The sequence below is a fragment of the Bos mutus genome, chromosome 5 (assembly GCF_027580195.1).
Source record: "Bos mutus isolate GX-2022 chromosome 5, NWIPB_WYAK_1.1, whole genome shotgun sequence".
In the NCBI taxonomy this organism is placed as follows: domain Eukaryota; kingdom Metazoa; phylum Chordata; class Mammalia; order Artiodactyla; family Bovidae; genus Bos; species Bos mutus.
This window is the reverse complement of record NC_091621.1, coordinates 23,936,789-23,957,404: the sequence shown is the minus strand read 5'-3', so window position 1 is coordinate 23,957,404 and position 20,616 is coordinate 23,936,789. Positions and strand designations below refer to the sequence as shown.

Sequence of the window (20,616 nt, the reverse complement as noted above, 5' to 3'; positions counted from 1 at the left end):
CAACTGTTTCAGTCGATTACATAGAGTGATATAACTTTATCCATGCATGAGGCAAATGTAATAATAAAACAGGAATTTGACAAAGTAAACTTTATTATTGTTCAGTCGCTCAATTGTGTCTGACTCTTTGTGACCCCATGGACTGCAGCACGCCAGGCTTTGGTCAACTCTAATTTGAACATAGCAGTTATAAAATATTGCTGGAATTCAATTAAAACTGCCATTCTTACTCAGAGATAAAACTATTCTAGGACTTATAACTAATTTTGCATCATGACCCTGAAAAGTATCTACAACATCAGAGGTATTGAATTCCCAGTAGTAATCTTGTGACTGATATTGGTTTGTCATCTGGGAGGTGAGAATTCTACCACTGAAGCACCAAAGCCTTTGACTTGTTACCTGAATGCCAATAAATTCCATTGTTCCCAGGTTTTTCTTCCATAGGGAATGCTAGCAGTATTTTATGTTCCATAATTGCAGTACTAATTGCATTCAGATTATTCTATGAGCAACTTCCAGCCTTCTAATTATGCTTTTTTTGGTTTCAATTAAATGCTGTTTTGCAAGGGAAGGTTAACACATTATATACAACAGTCTGTATTTCCCTCAGGTAATAAGAGAGCTCAGGAAACATGCATGCATATATTTTTCCCTACCGAAAAGAGAAAAAAAAAGACATCAACTCATGGATAGACTCTAGCCAAATGGCACATGAATCAAAATATCCTTAAGAATGACGAGTTAAGGGATAAATGGTCATAATCACTGAAGGCAGTAGATGTTATTATATAATTAAATGAAAAAGATTAAAATAAAAATCCTTAAGAGATCATATAATATAAAAATAATAGCAACAATCATGTAGATCTATAGGTACCACTTTAGTTAACAAAAGCAGAGAAGGAAAAAAATAAAAGATTCCAAAATTCTTCCTGTATAAAAGAGCCAAATGTTACCGAATCTTACTTTTTTTAATTTAATGATTAGATTAGTTCAGGTTCAATAATGTTTTTAAACACTTGTTCAAGGTTGTGGAACCTAAAATATGATGTCACTCTTTCAAATCCCTATGAAAGATAAAAGCAAATAAAACACAGAAACCATATGCCAAAGACTGAAAATCAAGGGGAAAAGTTCATAAAAAAGGTATAAAACAGTAAGACAAGGAATGTCATCAGATACATCCACGATAACAAAATATAAATGATTTAAATGCACCTGCTAAAAAGTGACTCTCAAGTAGAGTTACAAAGCAAAGAAACGATATAATGCAAACAAAAAAGAAAAGAAGCAGAGAGAAAAAAGAGAGATTGCACATATGCACACATACATGTGCAAAAGTGAGTCCACATGTACACAAAGGCAAAGGTGGCAACATAAAAAATATCTTTCAAAAAAGAACTCACTCATCTTCTTCCTCAATCAGATTCCAACCACTTCCCACTGAAATGGTAAGCAGAATACAAAAATAGAGCAAAATCTATACCAGCCCTGGAAACTAAAATACGATAAATTTGTATAAGATAAAGTACAGAGGATGTTTTTTAAAAAAAGGCCAACTCCTAACTCATCTATGTGCAAACATTGTTCCTGCAAGTTAGTGAAGGAGAATCCAGGAGTCTAAGAAGGAGGAGCCAAGGCCAGAGAACAGGTAGGTGGGAGGCAATGAGAGCTTGATATTGGGCACAGGGTCTGCCCAGACCCAACAGGTCACCTCGGCAAGCACTTTTGACACTGAAAGCCACACTCACAGGGGCTCTGTGGCGATGCTCAAGTCTAGCATTCCAAGGATTTGGGAAGCACTGTCAAGGCTGACTTTTGAAAGAGACAGTGAAGCCTGAGAAATATTCAGAGCACTGCCTGAAAATTCTGATGTCACTTTAATCCTAGAAAAGAAACTAACCCTAAGGCAACACTTCTCGCTACGGCCACCTCCGGTTCTGATGTTGCTTCCTTACTCGCTAGCTGACATCCCTGGAGTCTGAAAGTTAAACTGCTGTACACTAAACTTTTGTCTTCTTCCCTTTTATCACCTTGAAAGATTTAAGAAAAACACACCAAACTCGGACAGAAGCCTCTCTCACTCACTAGCAAGCCCACACTGTATTCATGTTACTCTATTTAACAAACAGATGCTGGGAACAAAGTGAGGAATGAGAGACCATGGTCCCTGCCACCAAGAAGCTTACATATTTGTGAGAAAGATACTATTAGCAAGTGCAATAAAGATCATGGAAAGGCAAAAGGGGAATAAAGATCCTATATAACAGAAGGAAGAAGTCTAGTTTGAGAGGCATAAGAAAGCCAACCTGCAGGTAGTGATATTTAAACTAAGAATAAAGGATAAGGCTGGGTTGCCCAAATTAAGAATGAGGAAAGAAGTGTACCAGACAAAGAAAAAGATGAGCAGGAACCCTGAGGTTAAAGTGAGTGTAGCTCACTGAAGGTTATGAAAGAAAAGCAGTGTGGCTAGAAGGTGTAAGTGAGGAACAGATGGATGAGATGATGAGGCTGATGAGGTAAGCAGAAGAAATCTTGAAGCTATTATAACAATTTGGAACTTTATCCTAAAAAGAAAAAGAAGTAACTGAAGGAGAGTAACATGATCAGATCTTCAAATTTAAAAGAATGCCATGGCTAAAAGGCGGGAAATGGATGGGAGTGGCATCAGAACAGAGGTAGTGAGCCTAATTGCGAAGCTATTGTAGAAAAATCCACACAAACCATTGACAGGGTATGAGACAAGAAATAAATTTAATAAGACTCCAGTTCTGGCTTAAGCAACTGGGCACATGGTAATACCATCTACTAAGGTAAGGGACAAGGTGGGAGATGTAACCTTGGGAGACGTACCTGTAATAATAAATGTTTAACCTATTAAAGGTACACACAACCAACCAAAAGGAGATGAGATAGAAACAAGTGGATATACAGGACTGTAGCTTAGATGCAGCGGAGAAGGCAATGGCACCCCACTCCAGTACTCTTGCCTGGAAAATCCCAGGGACCGGGGAGCCTGGTGGGCTGCAGTCCATGGGGTCGCTAAGAGTCGGACACGACTGAGCGACTTCACTTCCACTTTTCACTTTCATGCATTGGAGAAGGAAATGGCAACCCACTCCAGTGTTCTTGCCTGGAGAATCCCAGGGACGGGGGAGCCTGGTGGGCTGCTGTCTATGGGGTCGCACAGAGTCGGACACGACTGAAGCGACTTAGCAGCAGCAGCATAGATGCAGAGCTAGGTTGTCGGTAAACTTAGGGGGAACTGACTCATCAGATGGAACTGAAGCCATGGAGTAAATAAGATTGCCTAAGAAAATGTGTAAAATGAGAAAACAAAATATCAGAGCCCTGAGGAACTTCAACATCCAGAGGTGAGCTGGAAGAGAAAGAACTAGCAAAGAAGACCAAGAAAGAGCAGTGGCCAAAGAAGGCAGAGGTCAACGAGAGTATTGTTCCAGAACGACAGCGGTGATGATGAGATTAGGATGGTGATGAGGTTGCTAGCTAACATTTACTGTGAACTAAGTCTGTGGAAGACTCTGCACTAAGTAACTCATATATGCTATCTCATCTAATAATTTCAATAGTCCATGTGGTAGGAATACTTCTATCCTCAATCTACAAGAGAAGAAACTGAGGCACAGATCATTTAATTAATTTGCCTAAGATCATATGGGCTTCCTTGGTCGCTCAGACAGTAAAGAATCTGCCTGCAATGCAGGAGGCCTGGGTTCAATCCCTAGGTCAGGAAGATCCCCTGGAGAAGGGAATGGCTACCCACACCAGTATTCTTGCCTAGAGAATTCCATGGACAGAGGAGCTTGGTGAGCTACTGTCAATGGGGTCGCAAAGAGTCAAATACAACTAAGCATCTAACACTCTCATTTTTTTCAAATCATACATCTAACAATAACAGTGTTAGAAGCTAAGAGAAAAGACTATTTCTAGGAGTGTTGTTGTGCAGTCGCTCAGTTCTGTCTGACTCTTTGCAACCCCATGGACTGCAGCACACCAGGCCTCCCTGTCCTTCACCATCTCCCAGAGCTTGCTCAAACTCGTCCATTGAGTCAGTGATACCTTACAACCATCTCTTCCTCTTTTGTTCCCTTATCCTCCTACCTTCAGTCTTTCCCAGCATCAAGGTCTTTTCCAATGAGTCAGCTCTTCCCATCAGATGGCCACAGTATTGGAGCTTCCGCTTTAGCATTAGTCCTTCCAATGAATATTCAGGACTGATTTCCTTTAGGATGAACTAGTTTGACCTCCTTGCAGTCCAAGGAACTCTCAAGAGTCTTCTCCAACACCACAGTTCAAAAGCATCAATTCTTCGGCACTCAGCTTTCTTTATAGTCCAACTCTCACATCCATATGTGACTACTAGAAAAACCAAAGCTTTGACTAGATGGACCTTTGTTGGCAAAGTAATGTCTCTGCTTTTTCATATGCTATCTAGGTTTGTCATAGCGTTTCTAGGAATGAGTGGTCAGTATACCAAATTCATTGAAGGAAGATAGGGAGACCACTGGATTTAGTGGTATGGACACCATTAGTGGCTTCAATCAAAGCAGTTTCAATGGAATAGCTTGGATGTTTCTTCATTTTCTTAGACTCTGTAGCCAATCCATCAGCAACCTATCACTTCCACCACCAGCACCCTGGTCCAAACCATTATCAACTCCTCTCTGAACAACTGAACTAGCCCTAATGGTTGACCTGCTTCCACACTTGGTCCCTGCAAATCATTCTCCACATAGCAGCCAGAATGACTACTTTAAAGTACATATTAGATATGGTCACTGCCTGCCCAAAAGCCCTTAATGGCTTCAATCACAAAGAACAGTGTCTCAACTCCTCACAATGGTGTAAAAGCCCCATGTGATCTGGCCCTCCCCCTTTGCCCTTAAAAAAAAGATGTCCTTTTCATTACAGGGGACTGGAATGCAAAAGTAGGAAGTCAAGAAATACATGAAGTAACAGGCAAATTTGGCCTTGGAGTACAGAATGAAGCAGGGCAAAGGATAATAGAGTTTTCCCAAGAGAATACACTGGTCATAGCAAACACCCTCTTCCAACAACACAAGAGAAGACTCTACACATGGATATCACCAGATGGTCAATACCAAAATCAGACTGATTACATTCTTTGCAGCCAAAGATGGAGAAACTCTATACAGTCAGCAAAAACACGACTGGGAGCTGACTGTGGCTCAGATCATGAACTCCTTATTGTCAAATTCAGACTTAAATTGAAGAAAGTAGGGAAAGCCTCTAGACCATTCAGATATGACCTAAATCAAATCCCTTATGATTATAAAGTAGAAGTGAGAAATAAATTCAAGGAATTAGATCTGATTGACAGAGTGCCTGAAGAACTATTGTTGGAGGTTCATGGCATTGTACAGGAGACAGTGATCAAGACCATCCCCAAGAAAAAGAAATGGCAAAAACGCAAAATGGTTGTCTGAGGAGGCCTTACAAATAGCTGTGAAAAGAAGAAAAGCAAAAGGCAAAGGAGAAAAGGAAAGATATACCCATTTGAATGCAGAGTTTCAAAGAATAGCAATGAGAGATAAGAAAGCCTTCCTCAGTGATCAATGCAAAGAAATAGAGGAAAACAAAAGACTGGGACAGACCAGAGATCTCTTCAAGAAAATGAGAGATACCAAGGGAACATTTCATGCAAAGATGGGCTTGAAAAAGGACAGAAATGGTATGGGCCTAACAGAAGCAGAAGATATTAAGAAGAGGTGGCAAGAATACACAGAAGCACTGTACAAAAAAGATCTTCATGACCCAGATAATCACGATGGTGTGATCACTCACCTAGAGCCAGACATCCTAGTATGTGAAGTCAAGTGGGCCTTAGGAAGCATCACTACAAACAAAGCTAGTGAAGGTGATGGAATTCCAGTTGAGCTATTTCAAATCCTAAAAGATAATGCTGTGCAAGTGCTGTGCTCAATATGCCAGCAAATTTGGAAAACTCAGCAGTGGCCACAGGACTGGAAAAGGTCCGTTTTCATTTCAATCCCAAAGAAAGGCAATGCCAAAGAATGCTCAAACTACCACACAATTGCACTCATCTCACACGCTAGTAAAGTAATGCTCAAAAATCTCCAAGCCAGGCTTCAAAAGTACGTGGACCAAGAACTTCCAGATGTTCAAGCTGGATTTAGAAAAGGCAGAGGAACCAGAGATCAAATTGCCAACATCTGTTGGATCATCGAAAAAACAAGAGAGTTCCAGAAAAACATCTATTTCTGCTTTATTGACTATGCCACAGCCTTTGACTGTGTGGATCACAACAAACTGTGGAAAATTCTTTAAGAGATGGGAATGTCAGATCACATGACCTGCCTTCTGAGAAATTTGTATGCAGGTCAAGAAGCAACAGTTAGAACTGGACAACAGACTGGTTCCAAATCGGGAAAGGAGTATGTCAAGGCTGTATATTGTCACCCTGCTTATTTAACTGATATGCAGAGTACATCATGAGAAACGCTGGACTGGATGAAGCACAAGCTGGAATAAAGATTGCCAGGAGGAATATCAATAACCTCAGATACGCCGATGACACCACACTTATGGTAGAAAGCAAAGAAGAACTAAAGAGCCTCTTGATGAAAGTGAAAGAGGAGAGTGGAAAAGTTGGCTTAAAACTCCACATTCAGAAAACTAAGTCATGGCATCTGGTCCCATCACTTCATGGCAAATAGATGGGGAAACAGTGACAGACTTTATTTTGGGGGCTCCAAAATCACAGCAGATGGTGACTGCAGCCATGAAATTAAAAGACACTTGCTTCTTGGAAGAAAAGTTATGACCAACCTAGTCATCATATTAAAAAGCAGAGACATTACATTGCCAACAAAGGTCTGTCTAGTCAAAGCTTTGGTTTTTCCAGTAGTCACATGTGGATATGAGAATTGGACTATAAAGAAAGCTGAGCGCCGAAGAATTGATGCTTTTGTACCATGGTGTTGGAGAAGACTCTTGAGAGTTCCTTGGACTGCAAGGAGATCCAACCAGTCCATCCTAAAGGAATCAGTCCTGAATATTCATTGGAAGGACTGATGCTGAAGCTGAAACTCCAATACTTTGGCCACCTGATGCAAAGAACTGACTCATTTGAAAAGACCCTGATGCTGGGAAAGATTGAAGGCGGTAAAAGGGGACAACAGAGGATGAGATGGTTAGATGGCATACCAGCTCATTGGAGATGAGTTTGAGTAAACTCCAGGAGTTGGTGATGGACAGGGAGGCCTGGTGTGCTGCAGTCCATGGGGTTGCAAAGAGTCGGATTCGACTGAGTGATTGAACCGAACTGAACTTTGCCTGTAACTCTAACCATTCTCCCTCTTGCATCTACCATAAAATGGTCTTCTTTCTGTTACAGGCCATCCTGGTTCCAAACTAAAAATGAAAGTCCCTAGTCTCTCTGGTTCATCCTACATCCTCAGATACTAGGTTAGTTAGTGCCTGACATGTAACATGTATCCAGTCATATTTTTGGATAGATGGCAGAGAAATAGTGACAGTAAGCATATAAATACCTTGTAAAACTACTTGGTCTCAGAGGATGACAAGTTGAGTACGCTTTTTTTTTTTTTTTTTTTTTTTAAGATGAGAGAAATTTGAGCATGTGAGAGATGCAGTTCGATCCCTGGGTTAAGAAGATCCTCTAGAGGCGGGCACAGCAACCCACTCCAGTATTCTTGCCTGGACAATCCCATGGACAGAAGACCCTTGCAGGCTACAGTCCATAGGGTCACATAGAGTCGGACACAACTGAAGCGACTTAGCACACACACAAATAAGAGATATTAGATTATCCAAGAGCTTCCAGGTGGTGCGAGGGGTAAACAATCTGCCTACAATGCAGGAGATGGAAGAGATGTGGGTTCAACACCTGGGTGGGGAAGATCTCCTGGAGGACGAAATGGCAACTCACTCCAGTATTATTACCTGGAAAATTCCATGGACAGAGGAACTGGCAGCACTACAGTCCATGGGGTTGCAAAGAATGGGACACAACTGAGCAAGCACACCATCCAAAGGAGTCATAAAATCACAGAATATAAGAGAAAATTAATTAATTTAGGAAAAAATTACAACTATACCTAAAAAGTAATCATTCAAAGGGATTTTATCTCTCTATGCCAAAGTTTTTTGGTCTATAATTTAAGGGGTTGGGAACAATCGGCAATTTCCAATCACTATCTAGAACTTCCCTTCAATTATTTTCCCTCATGATCCCTCTTGGTTATTTCACACTTGGTTATACCACAGACACAGGAAGTTCTGATTAGCAATTATATATGTCTGATTACTAAAATTATCATACTTAACATAACAGCTTAGTTGGGAAATCGAAAGCTCAGGAAATTTGAGTGATTCATATAAGGTCACTCATATTTTTTAAAAGCAGATGCCATTGTCTTAATATGAAGAAACTGGCCCAAATTAGCACAGGGAATCAATGGTATCAATTCCAAACCACATACAGAAAGTGCAGAACTGAAAGATTTTTGAAGAATATGAAGAAGGCATAGTTTTTTCCTTCTAGTTAGAAAAAAAGAGCAATAATAAATCCCAGGAAATTGGAGGGAAAAAAGCACACCTGTGTAACAAAGTCACAGTATAGGGACTTCCCTGGTGGTCCAGTGGCTAAGACTCTGCACTCCCTGAATGCAGGGGCCTGAGCTCAGTTCCACACGCCGCAGCTAGGACACGGCGCAGCCAAATAAATAAATACAAGTCACGGTCTAACCATGAAGCAGATTAAATTGGCATGACTTTAAGCAACTGGACTGTACAGGAGAACCAATCTGACGTCTCACTATGGCGATTCTTTTCTGAATGTCACAGAAATGCTGTAATACCCTAAAAAGTTAAATGAGAAAAAATGTAAGTAAAAGAAAAGCCTACAGGAGGAGTGAGTCAGAACAGTATACGAAGAAGAGGATGGACTCTGGAGCCAGACTGCCTGAATTCAAAGGATTTAATGTCTCTGTGCTTCAGACCCTAATCTTAACATATGAACTATCGTAATATTTTATCTCCTTGATAAAGTTACCATGAGCATTAAATGAGTTAATATATGTAAATAGCACATAGTGAAACTAGTGCCTGGCACACAGTAACATTTGTATGTATTTGCTATTATTATTATCATTACTATTATTTAATATATGGAGGATGAAACATAAAAGCAATGGGACAAAATACAAAGATTTGATTCACAGGAAAACACAAGAGCCCTAATGGATAAAAGTTCAAGGAGTGGAAATAAATGAAACAAAGAAAAACATATAGATAATGAAAGAAAAGGTAATCTCTAAAAATGAATTATATACACCAATATGGATAACACAAATATAATGTCACAATACCACTTATGTAGGGTTCCAATATGTGCAAAACTGAACAATAAAATATGTAGGGAAATATCTACAGTAAAGCTATAAAGAGATCAAGAGTTTATTAGTTATTTGTGTTAAGTGATAACCACAAAATACATGACTGTGAGCAATTCTAGGCTAAGGGAAGATGGGCCTGGTGAAGGTCACACAGGCAACTTCAACACTCCATTCCTGAAGCTGAGTAGGGTACCCAAACTTTTAAAAATTATTCTTTCTGTCTTGTATAGATGTTATTTGTGTGTGTGTGAAATATTTTACAATAAAAAGAGCAAACATTTAGTAACACATTTTAAACGCAGGAGAAGATACTTTTTTTTAACCTCTCAAATTAGTTGTTTCTTTTTCTTTAAAAAGCTCAATGGAAGAGATTTTCTTCTTTAATGATAAGATCAAACTAACTAAATTAAACAGTTAAATATATTTCTAGGATGGTCAAAGGTAAATTCCACTAGCAGTGTACCCTGATAAAACAGGACTCTTCCTAACTGAGATACATCTCCAAGCCTAAACAAACAATTCTTAGCTGTACATTTAGAAAAACCAATGTAATTTCTCATGTTTAATGCCATTACTTTAGATGGGACTGTTATTAATAATATGATGTTTCTAATACATTGTAACCTATCCTCTAAATAAATACTAAATCTTTAAAAAGGTTATGTAATTTTGCTATGGATCAAATTACTGGGCACAGTAGTTTACAAGGTTCAAATAGGATCTTAGTCTCAGAATAACCTTTATATTTAGTTCCACAAAATAGCTTGAACCAAGTACAACAAGACAATACATAATTTTGTGTAATTTATTAATCATGTCACTTCTGTTAAAAAGTATGAAAGCTACTTGAAGACTTTTAGACAAGCCATAGATTACAGAATCTTAATGCAAAAGCAATATCAGGTATTATCCATCCAAAATTTGTTCATTTTACAGGTATGAAAACTGAGGCATAGGAAGCTAAAATGCCTTAGATAAGAACAGGACCAGGAAACCCAGCCTTTCTAGTTGCTATCCAGTGACTATGCTGACTCCCTCGGGACATGAGCATACACACAAGAATGCAGATATGTCAATGAGTCTGCAATGTTTCAACTGATCCTGCACAAAGGTCAACACCCTCTGCCTTCAACCCATCTTTCCAGCCCTTCTGACTAGAAGGCATGTTCACACACCAAGAAACCAGGAACAGGGCCGACAGTGCGTGAACTCCTTCACGCTCAGTCATGTGAGCCCAGAGCCCCAGAACCTTACCTGTGGTCCCTTACCCACATCAGTTCTTTTGGACTGTGCACCTTTCCTTATTTCACTCCACTAATCTAAGACAAAAGAAATACCTACCTACAATAGTCACTAGGGATCTCTCCCAACCCCAACCAAGCTTGAATGCTCTGTGAACCAAACACAAGGGAAGCAAAAGAAACGAAATAATAATGGTAAATTCAGGGTTCTTGGATTTATATAAGGGCTGTCCTGATATTTGTTAAGGGCTCTAACATGTAGCATGGGTTTATTTTCAATGTTGCCTTAACATATGTACTGAAGGATTGATTTTGTTTTGTTTGGATTTTCATTTTTGCTTTAAATAAAATAACTAACCCAATAACTATAAAATTTCACAGTGTAATTTATAGTAATAGAAGACAGTCATGCCATGGCCATGACAGACTGCAGAAAAGTACTTCATACAAATCATATACTAATTTTTATCTCTATAGTAACAGATCGTAGCCCTAAAAATGATGCTCATATACCAGAAAATTTAATTTTTAAAAAAGTGTTCATGTACTAATCCCTGAGACTATTTAATAGCCCAGCTTTAGCATAAGGTACATTGCCTAGCATAAAGCAGGCAACTACAGTTGAAAGAAGATGTTGAGAAGGAGTTTTCCTTTCATTGAAAAGTTTGGCTATGGCTCACATTTTCAAGCAGAAGTCTCCCCCACATTCTGAAGTGAGACGACAATGAGTTGCTGAAAGTTGAGACCAGAGCCTCCTTGAGAGTATCCATAAAGCAGGAAATAGTGTTGTCTATAGACTTGTGAGTCATAATTTCCACATATGTGTACTTTCCAAACATACGATACTGCATCTATATTTTAAAATATTCAAAATTTTACAGTGGCTGTTTGTTAGTATATATTTTCTCAGTCAATACTACTAAAACTACACTGCTAGCATTTCTGAAATGAGTTAGAAATTACTCTTAGTACTTGGACATAAACATGTCACTTTAGACAAGCATTATGAGCAATGTACTATTTTTAGAAACAGAACCAGGACAGACAGTTGGTCAGGAACTAGGCCTTGAGAACACACTTCCTGAACCAGCACTGTTTCTCTACTTCCCCTGCAGTCATCTCCATACTCTACAAACCTCTCTACCTACAGTCAGTGCACATAAGTCTTCTCAATGAAGTAAATTCCCTCCACTTTCCTTAAAGAAGTCGAGTATCAAGAAACTGTCTCACAGTTTACAAACCAGCACACATCTGGGCAACCTGAGTACACAAATGCCAGGTCACACCTCTGCTCCAGGCTCCCCCAGCCAAGCATCAGAGTCAGGGTATAGTGGCCAGGGAAGTCAACTCAAGTGTTCAAGAACCTTGTAGGTGACACTTGAAAAGAGAAGCAAAGTATTCTGTAAGAAAGCAGGAGGGATGTGATTTATTATAAATTATTTTCCTAGAGATTGGGAAAAGAGTACATCAAAGCTGTATATTGTCACCCTGCTTATGTAACATATATGTAGAGTACATCATTCGAAATGCTGGGCTGGATGACTCACAAGCTAGAATCAAGACTGCCAGCAGAAATATCAACAACTTCAGATATGCAGATGATACCACTTTAATGGCAGATAGTGAAGAGGAACTAAAGAGCCTCTTGATGAAAGTGAAAGAGGAGAGTGAAAAAGCTGGCTTAAAATTCAACATTCAAAAAACAAAAGTCATGGCATCTGGTCACATCACTACATGGCAAATAGATGGGGAAAAAGTGGAAACAGTGTCAGATTTCATTTTCTTGGGCTCCAAAATCACTGTGGATGGTGACTGCAGCCACAAAATTAAAAGATGCTTGTTCCTTGAAAGAAAAGCTATGGCAAACCTAAACAGTGTATTAAAAAGCAGAGATATCACTTTGCTGACAAAGGTCCATATAGTCAAAGCTATGGTTTCTCCAGTAGTCACGTACGGATGTGAGAGTTGGACCATAAAGAAGGCTGAGCACTGAAGAACTGATGCTTTTGAATTGTGGTGCTGGAGAAGACTCTTGAGAGTCCCTTGGACAACAAGGAGCTCCAATTAGTCAATCCTAAAGGAAATCAATCCTGAATATTCATTGGAAGGACTGATGCTGAAGCTGCAACACTTGGGCCACCTGATGAGAAGCGCAGATTCACTGGAAAAGACCCTGATGGTGGGAATGATAGAGGGCAAGAGGAGAAGGGAGTAACAGAGGATGAGATGGTTGGATGGCATCATACACTGAATGGACAAGACTTTGAGCAAACTCAGGGAGACAGTGAGGACAGGGAAGCCTGTCGTGCTGCAGTTCACGGTGCGGCAAAGAGTCGGACACCATTTAGCGACTGAACAACAACAAGGAAATTGTCAATAATTATTGTATAAATAAAAATCTAAGCATGGCAATAAAAAATGCCCATAAAGAGACTTACCTGGTGGTCCAGTGGTTAAGAAACCACCTTGCCAATGCAAGGGACAGTGGTTTGATCCATGGTCTGGGAAGACCCCATATGCTGCTGGGCAACTAAGTCCATGTACCACAACTAATGAAGCAATTATTGAAGCCCACACACCCTAGAGCCCATGCTCCACAGTAAGAAAAGCCATCGCAGTGAGAAGCCTGCAACTGCAATGAAGACTAGCCCCCACTCTCTGCAACTAGGGAAAGCTCGTGCACAGCAACGAGGACCCAGCACAGCCATAAACAAACAGGAAAAATCATTTTTTAATTGCCCATAAAGAACAACAACAAACCAAGAGTCCTCCATCTGGTGGGAATCACATCTGCTTCATATTCTTGGGAAAGGTGAAGGGAGGAACTGGGAGGAGACTTAGCAGAACCTGTGTTCAAGGCCAACTGAACAACTTGGAAGAAGCTCAAAGTCCAGAGGAACAAGGCTTGGTGATGATGAAGACTTTTAAGGAGTTAGTTCCCTAGCTTAAAAAAAGATAAGAAGCCACTGAAGGAAATTAAGCAAAGATGTAGCAGCAACAATTTTGCAGTTTAGGAAGGTCATCCTAGCTGCGGTATCCTTTCCTCAATGTTTCCCAGGCACTGTTTGTGGAGGGAGAAGATGTCACGTACCCTAAACAAGGAATGCTCATAAACAGGATGCCATATGCTGATGAGGCATTTTCAGTCGGATCAAACTGTATCTTCTTTACAGTGCTTTTCCTGTGCCCTTGTTCTTGCTCCAGTCAACAAACGTTTCTTCTCCCCTTTATTTTTAACCTTCCTTACTCACACATGTTTTATCTACAGTTCTGGTCTCTTCAAGCTTCAGTCTCACATTTCTAATTCTACCACACACTTCCACATGAATAGTCCACCAGCGCCTCAAATGCAATAGATCTAAAACACAACTTATTTTTTTACCCCCACCTACCAACCTGCCCCAAGTTCACTCCTCCTAATCGCCCAGGCTTCACATTTTACCATCGTCTTTTATTCATCCCTCTCTTTTCCCCTCTGTTTATTCCCACATCCAACTAATTGTTTCTTTCTGTCTAATTCACTTCAGCCACGCTTCTCCAATCCTATTGGCACTCCTGGCTTATGTCTTCATTCTCTAACAAAAACTCTTGTAACCTTCCCTTATTAGTCCAGTGGTTTCCTTCCCAATTCAATTCATCCTCTGGATAATTAGATGATAATATATCCTATAATTCAACTCTGATTACGACATTTCCAGGACCAAAAATAACTTAAACCTCATAGCCTACTAACTAAGTTCAAATTTCCTAGACTAGCATTAAAGCCTTCCGTGTTCTAGGCCAAACCTAATTTTCCATCTTTGTGCTTTATTTTCTCTCTATGCCCCCTCATATATGCTCCAGTTGTGTCCTACTCCTGGTCAATCTGATCTGGGAAATATTGGGTACTCAACAAAAGCTGATTTCCTTCCATAAAAGTCTCCTTCCCCATGCCGTCTCAATTTATAGGAAAACATTCCATCATTCTGAATAATTGATTCTCACACAGAAAATTAACATATTCATGGAAAATCCTGTAAAACCTAGAAAACAGACAGGAACCTTGCCAAAGACAAGCAGTATGACTGAGCTGCAATGTCAAAAGAAAAAGGTAGTGACAAGCAGGATGCCATAGAAGTTTCAGAACATTTGAAAAGTTAGAAGCATTACATGTGGGACAATGGATGCTAACAGTCTACCAGAGTCCTTCAAGATGATTCATTGGTCTCATAGAACTTATAATCCCCCGAAGAAGATTCATACATGCGGACTTCATAATGCCAGGTAGTAAAATCTTGCTCCAGCCAAGGTACAAAATGTCTTAGAAGCATTTAAAAAAAGGAGAAATTCTAAGAGATTAAGAAAGCTTCATAAAATACCACGCAACAGAGGCTGTAAGGACTTCAACAAATCTTGAGAAAAAGGTATTCCAGGCAGCACAAATGGTCTAAAGGAAAGGTAGAGGTGGAAAATGCTACAAGTGTGAGAAATAGGAAACCAACTGATGAACCCTGGGCCCCTAAACTATTACTATTTTGAATGTCTCTAATGACCACTTACACAGTTTTAATGAATTAGGAGTGTATGAGCTATTTGAGCTCAGGGTTTTACTTCAATGAATTCCTGAAAACAGGCAGATGATTATCTGCAAGATGGATTAGTCGTTATTAAACAGGATTTTCACAGCTCTGTTGGATCCTAAGCTGCGTCATAATCCCTGAGTGTGGTGTTGCACTCAGTTTACTCCCAGAGGCTGGCTCTTCGGCATTCCTGCAGTAGTATGAATGAAAAGCTCGAACATCTTGGAATCCCATTGAAGGTGACACGCTTCTACACACACATTGCAATCAAGGAAAAATTATACATACATGTTAAGGACTAGTAACCTTGTAATATAAAGTTTAAAAATGCAAAGTCAAACCATGTAAATGCTTGCATAGTACAAAGAAGTCTACAATTAGAAGAGACTGTAGAGAAAATCTAGATTAACCATGTGACCCAAACTACGTCTATATAGTTATTCCAGGAATTTGGAATCAGGGCTCATTGATTCAGTGTCTCCCTGTGCTTGGCACTGAGGGACACCTACATATCCAGAAACCACTGAGCACCCACATATGACTGTGAACACAGCGGGGGAAAGATCTCGCACAGAGAGATCAATGAAGCTAAGAAAGGCAAAGACTAGAGACAGAGGAAGTTTCAGGTTTTCCATTCCTAGTCCCTAATAAGGTCTGTGTGCATTTGACTTCCATCACATTCCAGTCTTTCTTGTTCCTAAAACTAGTTCAAGTTCACCACTGTTACTTGGAACAGAAGCTTAAATGAGGCAATAACCAAAATCCTTCATAAGGTCAATTGGCTGATTTATTACTGAGCTACCTTTTCTATACTTTCTTCTCATTTGTATTTCCTTTAAAAGCCATAACTACGACTTTGGTATATTATAGAGACAAATATGTGAACAGGGATCCAGGACTGTGTTGAGTATTTTTAAAAAGAAAATCCATTATCTCCAGGAAGGAGAAAATGTAGGAATCTTCAAGGTAAAGCCTTGAGGTATCTGCATAGCAATCAGGGATGCTAACAACTGGTAAATTTTTTTAAAACTTTTTATCTTGTATTGGGGTATAGCCCATTAACAATGTGATCATTTCAGTTGAACAGTGAAGGGATTCAGTCATACATATACATGTATCCATTCTCCCCCAAACTCCCCTCTCATCCAAGCTACCACATAACACTGAGCAGAGTTCCCTGTGCTACACAGTAGGTCCTTGTTGATTATCAATTTAAAATATAGCAGTGTGTACATGTCCATCCCGAACTCCCTAACTAGTCCCTTCCCTCAATCTTTCCCCCGGCAACCATAAGTTCGTTCTCTAAATCTGTGAGTAACAACTGATAATGTAAAGAATTATCTGATTACTCTCCTACCCAAAGCCAATATAATTCTGAATAAACCAGATGAGTAGATCCCATTCAGTCTCCTCTGAGGCATGAGAAAAAGGTCATAACTGAGCACAGGGCATTTCATCTGGAATGCCCCGAGTGACTAGCCACAGTTCTCCCAACCATGCAAAGAGGTCTGGGTGCTCTCCAGTGATATCCCTGACCCAGACCAAATTTCAACACTGAGTACCAAAACATCTTAGGGCCTGCTTGAACTACTGACCCTATGACGTAACCAGCACTTTCTACTATTAGATAAGGGGAAGAAAGTAACAGAAGGTTAATAACATGGCACTCTTTTCAGGTGTATACGTCTGTGTGATGGGGCAAGTATCAAGATTTTCCTGAGACAGATCCCATCTCCCCAAAGCTGGATCCACACCCAACAGATTTGACTACAAGGAGACCAGTTAAACATGTAGAGCAAGTCAGAGTTGACAGTCAGAAGCCTGGACCAATCTAGTGGGTGGCTCTGCAGGTTTATATAAACAAAAACAATCCTGGAGGATCCTGGAGTTGGAAGGGACATAGAGACTTATGCACAAATTCATCATTTTACAGAGAAGGAAGCTAAACATTGAAACCAAATTCATCAAACAAATCCCTAAATACAGTAATACAGGTGAGATGAAAATCCAAGGGACTGTGACCAGATTGTGACAGAACCAAAAACGATTATTTCCTAAAGTTTCTCTAATGGTTGAAAATTTATTTTTAATTATAAAAGAAATACTGTATTAGAAAAATCTATGAAAACTACTGTTGGGATATTTTTTTGGATATTCTTATTACTTAAGTTTAGCAAAACGGTTTCTGACCAAATGGGTTAACATTTCAGTTAAGGTATTAGACCAAGCACCTTTAAAAGTCAAAAAACTGTGTGTTGATTCAAAAACCTATCTGATGTTGTATATTTGCAGCCTTGGCAGATAGGCAGTTTAGGCACTGTGACAAAACTCTAAATGGCAGAGAGTTGCTTATTTTAATACATATTAAAAAAAAAATCCAGACATTCACGTAGGGCCCTAATAAAAGTCACCAGAAATTAGACTTATATGTCAGCTGGGACCAAAATTAAAAGAATAAATGTTTAAATGGTCCAAATATAAACTTGGTTTTCAAAATTACTGGCAAGGGGCCATAGTACTCCGGATTTCAGTCTTCAAGGGCTGCTTGACCACAAGTATTAAGTCAACACATAACTGAGGGAAAAAAAAACAACATATACTGTCTGGAAGTACAATCTACCCTTTATCTGCAGCACAGTATATTTTAGAAGACCGCCGATAAAATGTGAAGATAGAACCTGTTGTGTCCCCCAAGAAGTGCTAGTAAAGTTACTTTTAAAGTGTAAATTTGTTAAAAATAGGTCTTTTTAAAAAAAATAATATTAATCAGAAGCAAACATGAAATTGATATTATTTAAATTAACACCAATAATCTGCACACACTAAATATTTTTAAAATCGCCTATCCATTTTATAAATTACATGAATCCTAAAGATTATTTTATAGACAAAAGTAACTTAAAAATCTACTTTGCCACCACCACTGCAAATGGAAATAGGAAGCAAAAGACCAGAGGGTGTTGAATATAATCTATACTTAGTAGAGTCAGTTTTCAACTAATTTATAAGTCTTAGGTGTTAGCCATATCTTATTTTGACAGTTTAGATTATTGGTGGCAAAAACAAAAGCAAACTAAAATTTCCGAAGAAATCTCAACTCTGAGAAGTTATATTTTCTGTTCTTCCATTCCAGATAACATTAGGCATCGAGAAGTTTTGATGACTATATACTCATCACAAATATAAAGGTTCCTGCAATTTGACATTTACCTTAAACTCTACATTTGTACTTTCAAATAATTACTTTTTATAATAATCTTATTCCACATTATTTAGAGAAAGTATCTTTAAAAATCGTCCTGTTAAGACTGCAAAATTACCTCGCTTGATAGCTTGTAGTCCTAAACCAAGTAAGGCAGGAATGGCACCTTTCGATCTTTTATAGCTGTAAACAGCCCAGGGTGAAACTTACAAACCAGACTCCGATGCCCTTTTTTTCCGCTCAAAAACAAAACAAAACTGGTACCTGGAAAACTCGGGATTTTGTTCAGTTTTGGCCTATTAGACACCAGCCGGGCCCGCGGGAGCCTGACCCCGCGGCGAGGGCGGCGGTGCGCTTCTGGGTGCGCCGCTTGTCGCCACGCGCCCGCCGCTCCTGGCGCTGTCCCCCTACTCGCCAGGCTCCCCGGCGCCCCTCCCGGACGCGCGGCGGGAGGCACGGGCCTGGATGGCCGTTCCCACGCGCCCGGGCCCGTTATCTCAGCGGCTGCTGCGCAGGAGTACCCCCCGGCCCCCGACACACACACACCTCCGCGCGGGGCAGGGGACTCCGAGGTGGTCCCCGCCGCGGACCCGCGCCCTCCGGAGCCTGAGGCGGCGTCCCTTCCCCAGCCGCCCTGCCAAGCCCCTCCCTCGGGGGCCCACGTCGGTCCAGAGCCTCCCTCCGGCTCAGGTTCGCTCCCGGGACGGGATAAGGTGTCAGCGACGCTGCCAGACGCCTCCCGTCGGCGGGGGCGAAGCCAGCCCTGACCTCCTTCTAGCCGCCTCTCACCACCCGCGCCCCTCTTGGGCTCAGGAGAGGGGGGCTCCCGGCAGGAGGCTGAAGGGGGCGCTGCCGGCGCTCGCAGGGGAGCGGAGGTCGGGGTCACATCTGAACTCGGCGGGGTCCGGGCGTGAGGGCAGACAAGGGGTGGGGGAGCGAGCCCCAACTCACCGGACTGCACTGCTCCCCGGGCCGCAGCCGCGGCCAGGCAGAGGCTGAGGCAGAGGCAGAGCAAAAAGGGGCGCGGGAGGGTCCGCCGCGGGCTCATGGAAGTGCCAGGGAGCCGCCGCCGCCGCCGCCGGCGCCGCTGTCCGAGCCTCCCTCCCTTCCTCCCCGGCTCCGGGCGACGGACGGGGCGGCGGGAGGCATGACGGGAAATTCCTGGGCACGGGCAGCCGAGTCCAAATATGAGCAAAGGAGACGAGCGAGGGAGGACCGCGGAGCTCGCCCGCCGCGGACGGTGCCCGCTGCCCGGGCCTCGGCAGCGGCCAGCTCCCTCCCTTCTCTGAATCCTCCTCCTCCACGGCTGCCGCCCCAAGGCCGCCGGCCGCCGGCCGCGGAGCGCGACCGGAGGTGCCCTCTGCCAGAAGTCATCCCTTTCCAGTGTTGGGGCCCAAGAGCAGAGCGGGGCACGGGTCCCGCCTAAGACCCCTGAATTAAAAGAAAGAAGAACCATCACGAGGAGACCCGACAGCTAGCCAGGGACCCGCGGGAAGGCGTCTAAGGAGTTTAAGGAGACTCCTGCCATGCGCCCCAATCAATTGCGAGCTCTGGGAGTAAAGGGATAAAAATATTTGGCAAGCGCTTCTCTTGAGTGTGGGGGGAGGCTAGAGCATAGCTGTCAGTTATGCACACACTCAGGCGCGCCATCCTACACAGAACGAACAAGCATTATTGATCTAACACACAAAACCAGCCCTCTGCATCCCAGATGAGTGGGACCTTTACACCAGGGTGTGTGTATGGGTGTGTGTGTGCCTCGCCCTTCAGTTCAGTTCAGTTCAGTCGCTCAGTCGTGTCAGACTCTGCGACCCCATGAATCGCAGCACGCCAGGCCTCCCTGTCCATCACCAACTCCCGGAATTCACTCAGACTCACATCCATCGAGTCAGTGATGCCATCCAGCCATCTCATCCTCTGTCGTCCCCTTCTCTTGCCCCCAGTCCCTCCCAGCATCAGAGTCTTTTCTAATGAGTCAACTCTTCGCATGAGGTGGCCAAAGTACTGGAGTCTCAGCTTTAGCATCATTCCTTCCAAAGAAATCCCAGGGCTGATCTTCTTCAGAATGGACTGGTTGGATCTCCTTGCAGTCCAAGGGACTCTCAAGAGTCTTAGCGAGAGTTAAAAACGGGCTCTTCCCAAACTTATATTTGAATACCATATATGGTCTTCAACCTCTTTACACTAGT

At 41.6% G+C, this 20,616-nt stretch overlaps 1 protein-coding gene across 6 annotated transcripts in view; it reads right to left on the bottom strand.

Moving 5' to 3' along the window:
* The window catches only part of MSRB3 (methionine sulfoxide reductase B3), a 180,360-nt gene extending 160,793 nt beyond the window's left edge, over positions 1–19,567 (bottom strand). Inside the window, exon 1 of one of the 6 annotated variants that reach the window (XM_070370544.1) lies at positions 19,379–19,567. In XM_070370544.1, coding sequence (XP_070226645.1) covers positions 19,379–19,475 — 97 coding nt within the window. In that variant the 5' untranslated portion in view covers positions 19,476–19,567. Of the gene's footprint in view, positions 1–18,545; positions 18,611–18,691; positions 18,916–18,973; positions 19,121–19,378 lie in introns of those variants that run through there. The other 5 variants (XM_005910352.3, XM_070370543.1, XM_070370547.1 and 2 more) reach the window with 5 other exon arrangements.
* Between the last annotated feature and the right edge of the window lie 1,049 nt (positions 19,568–20,616).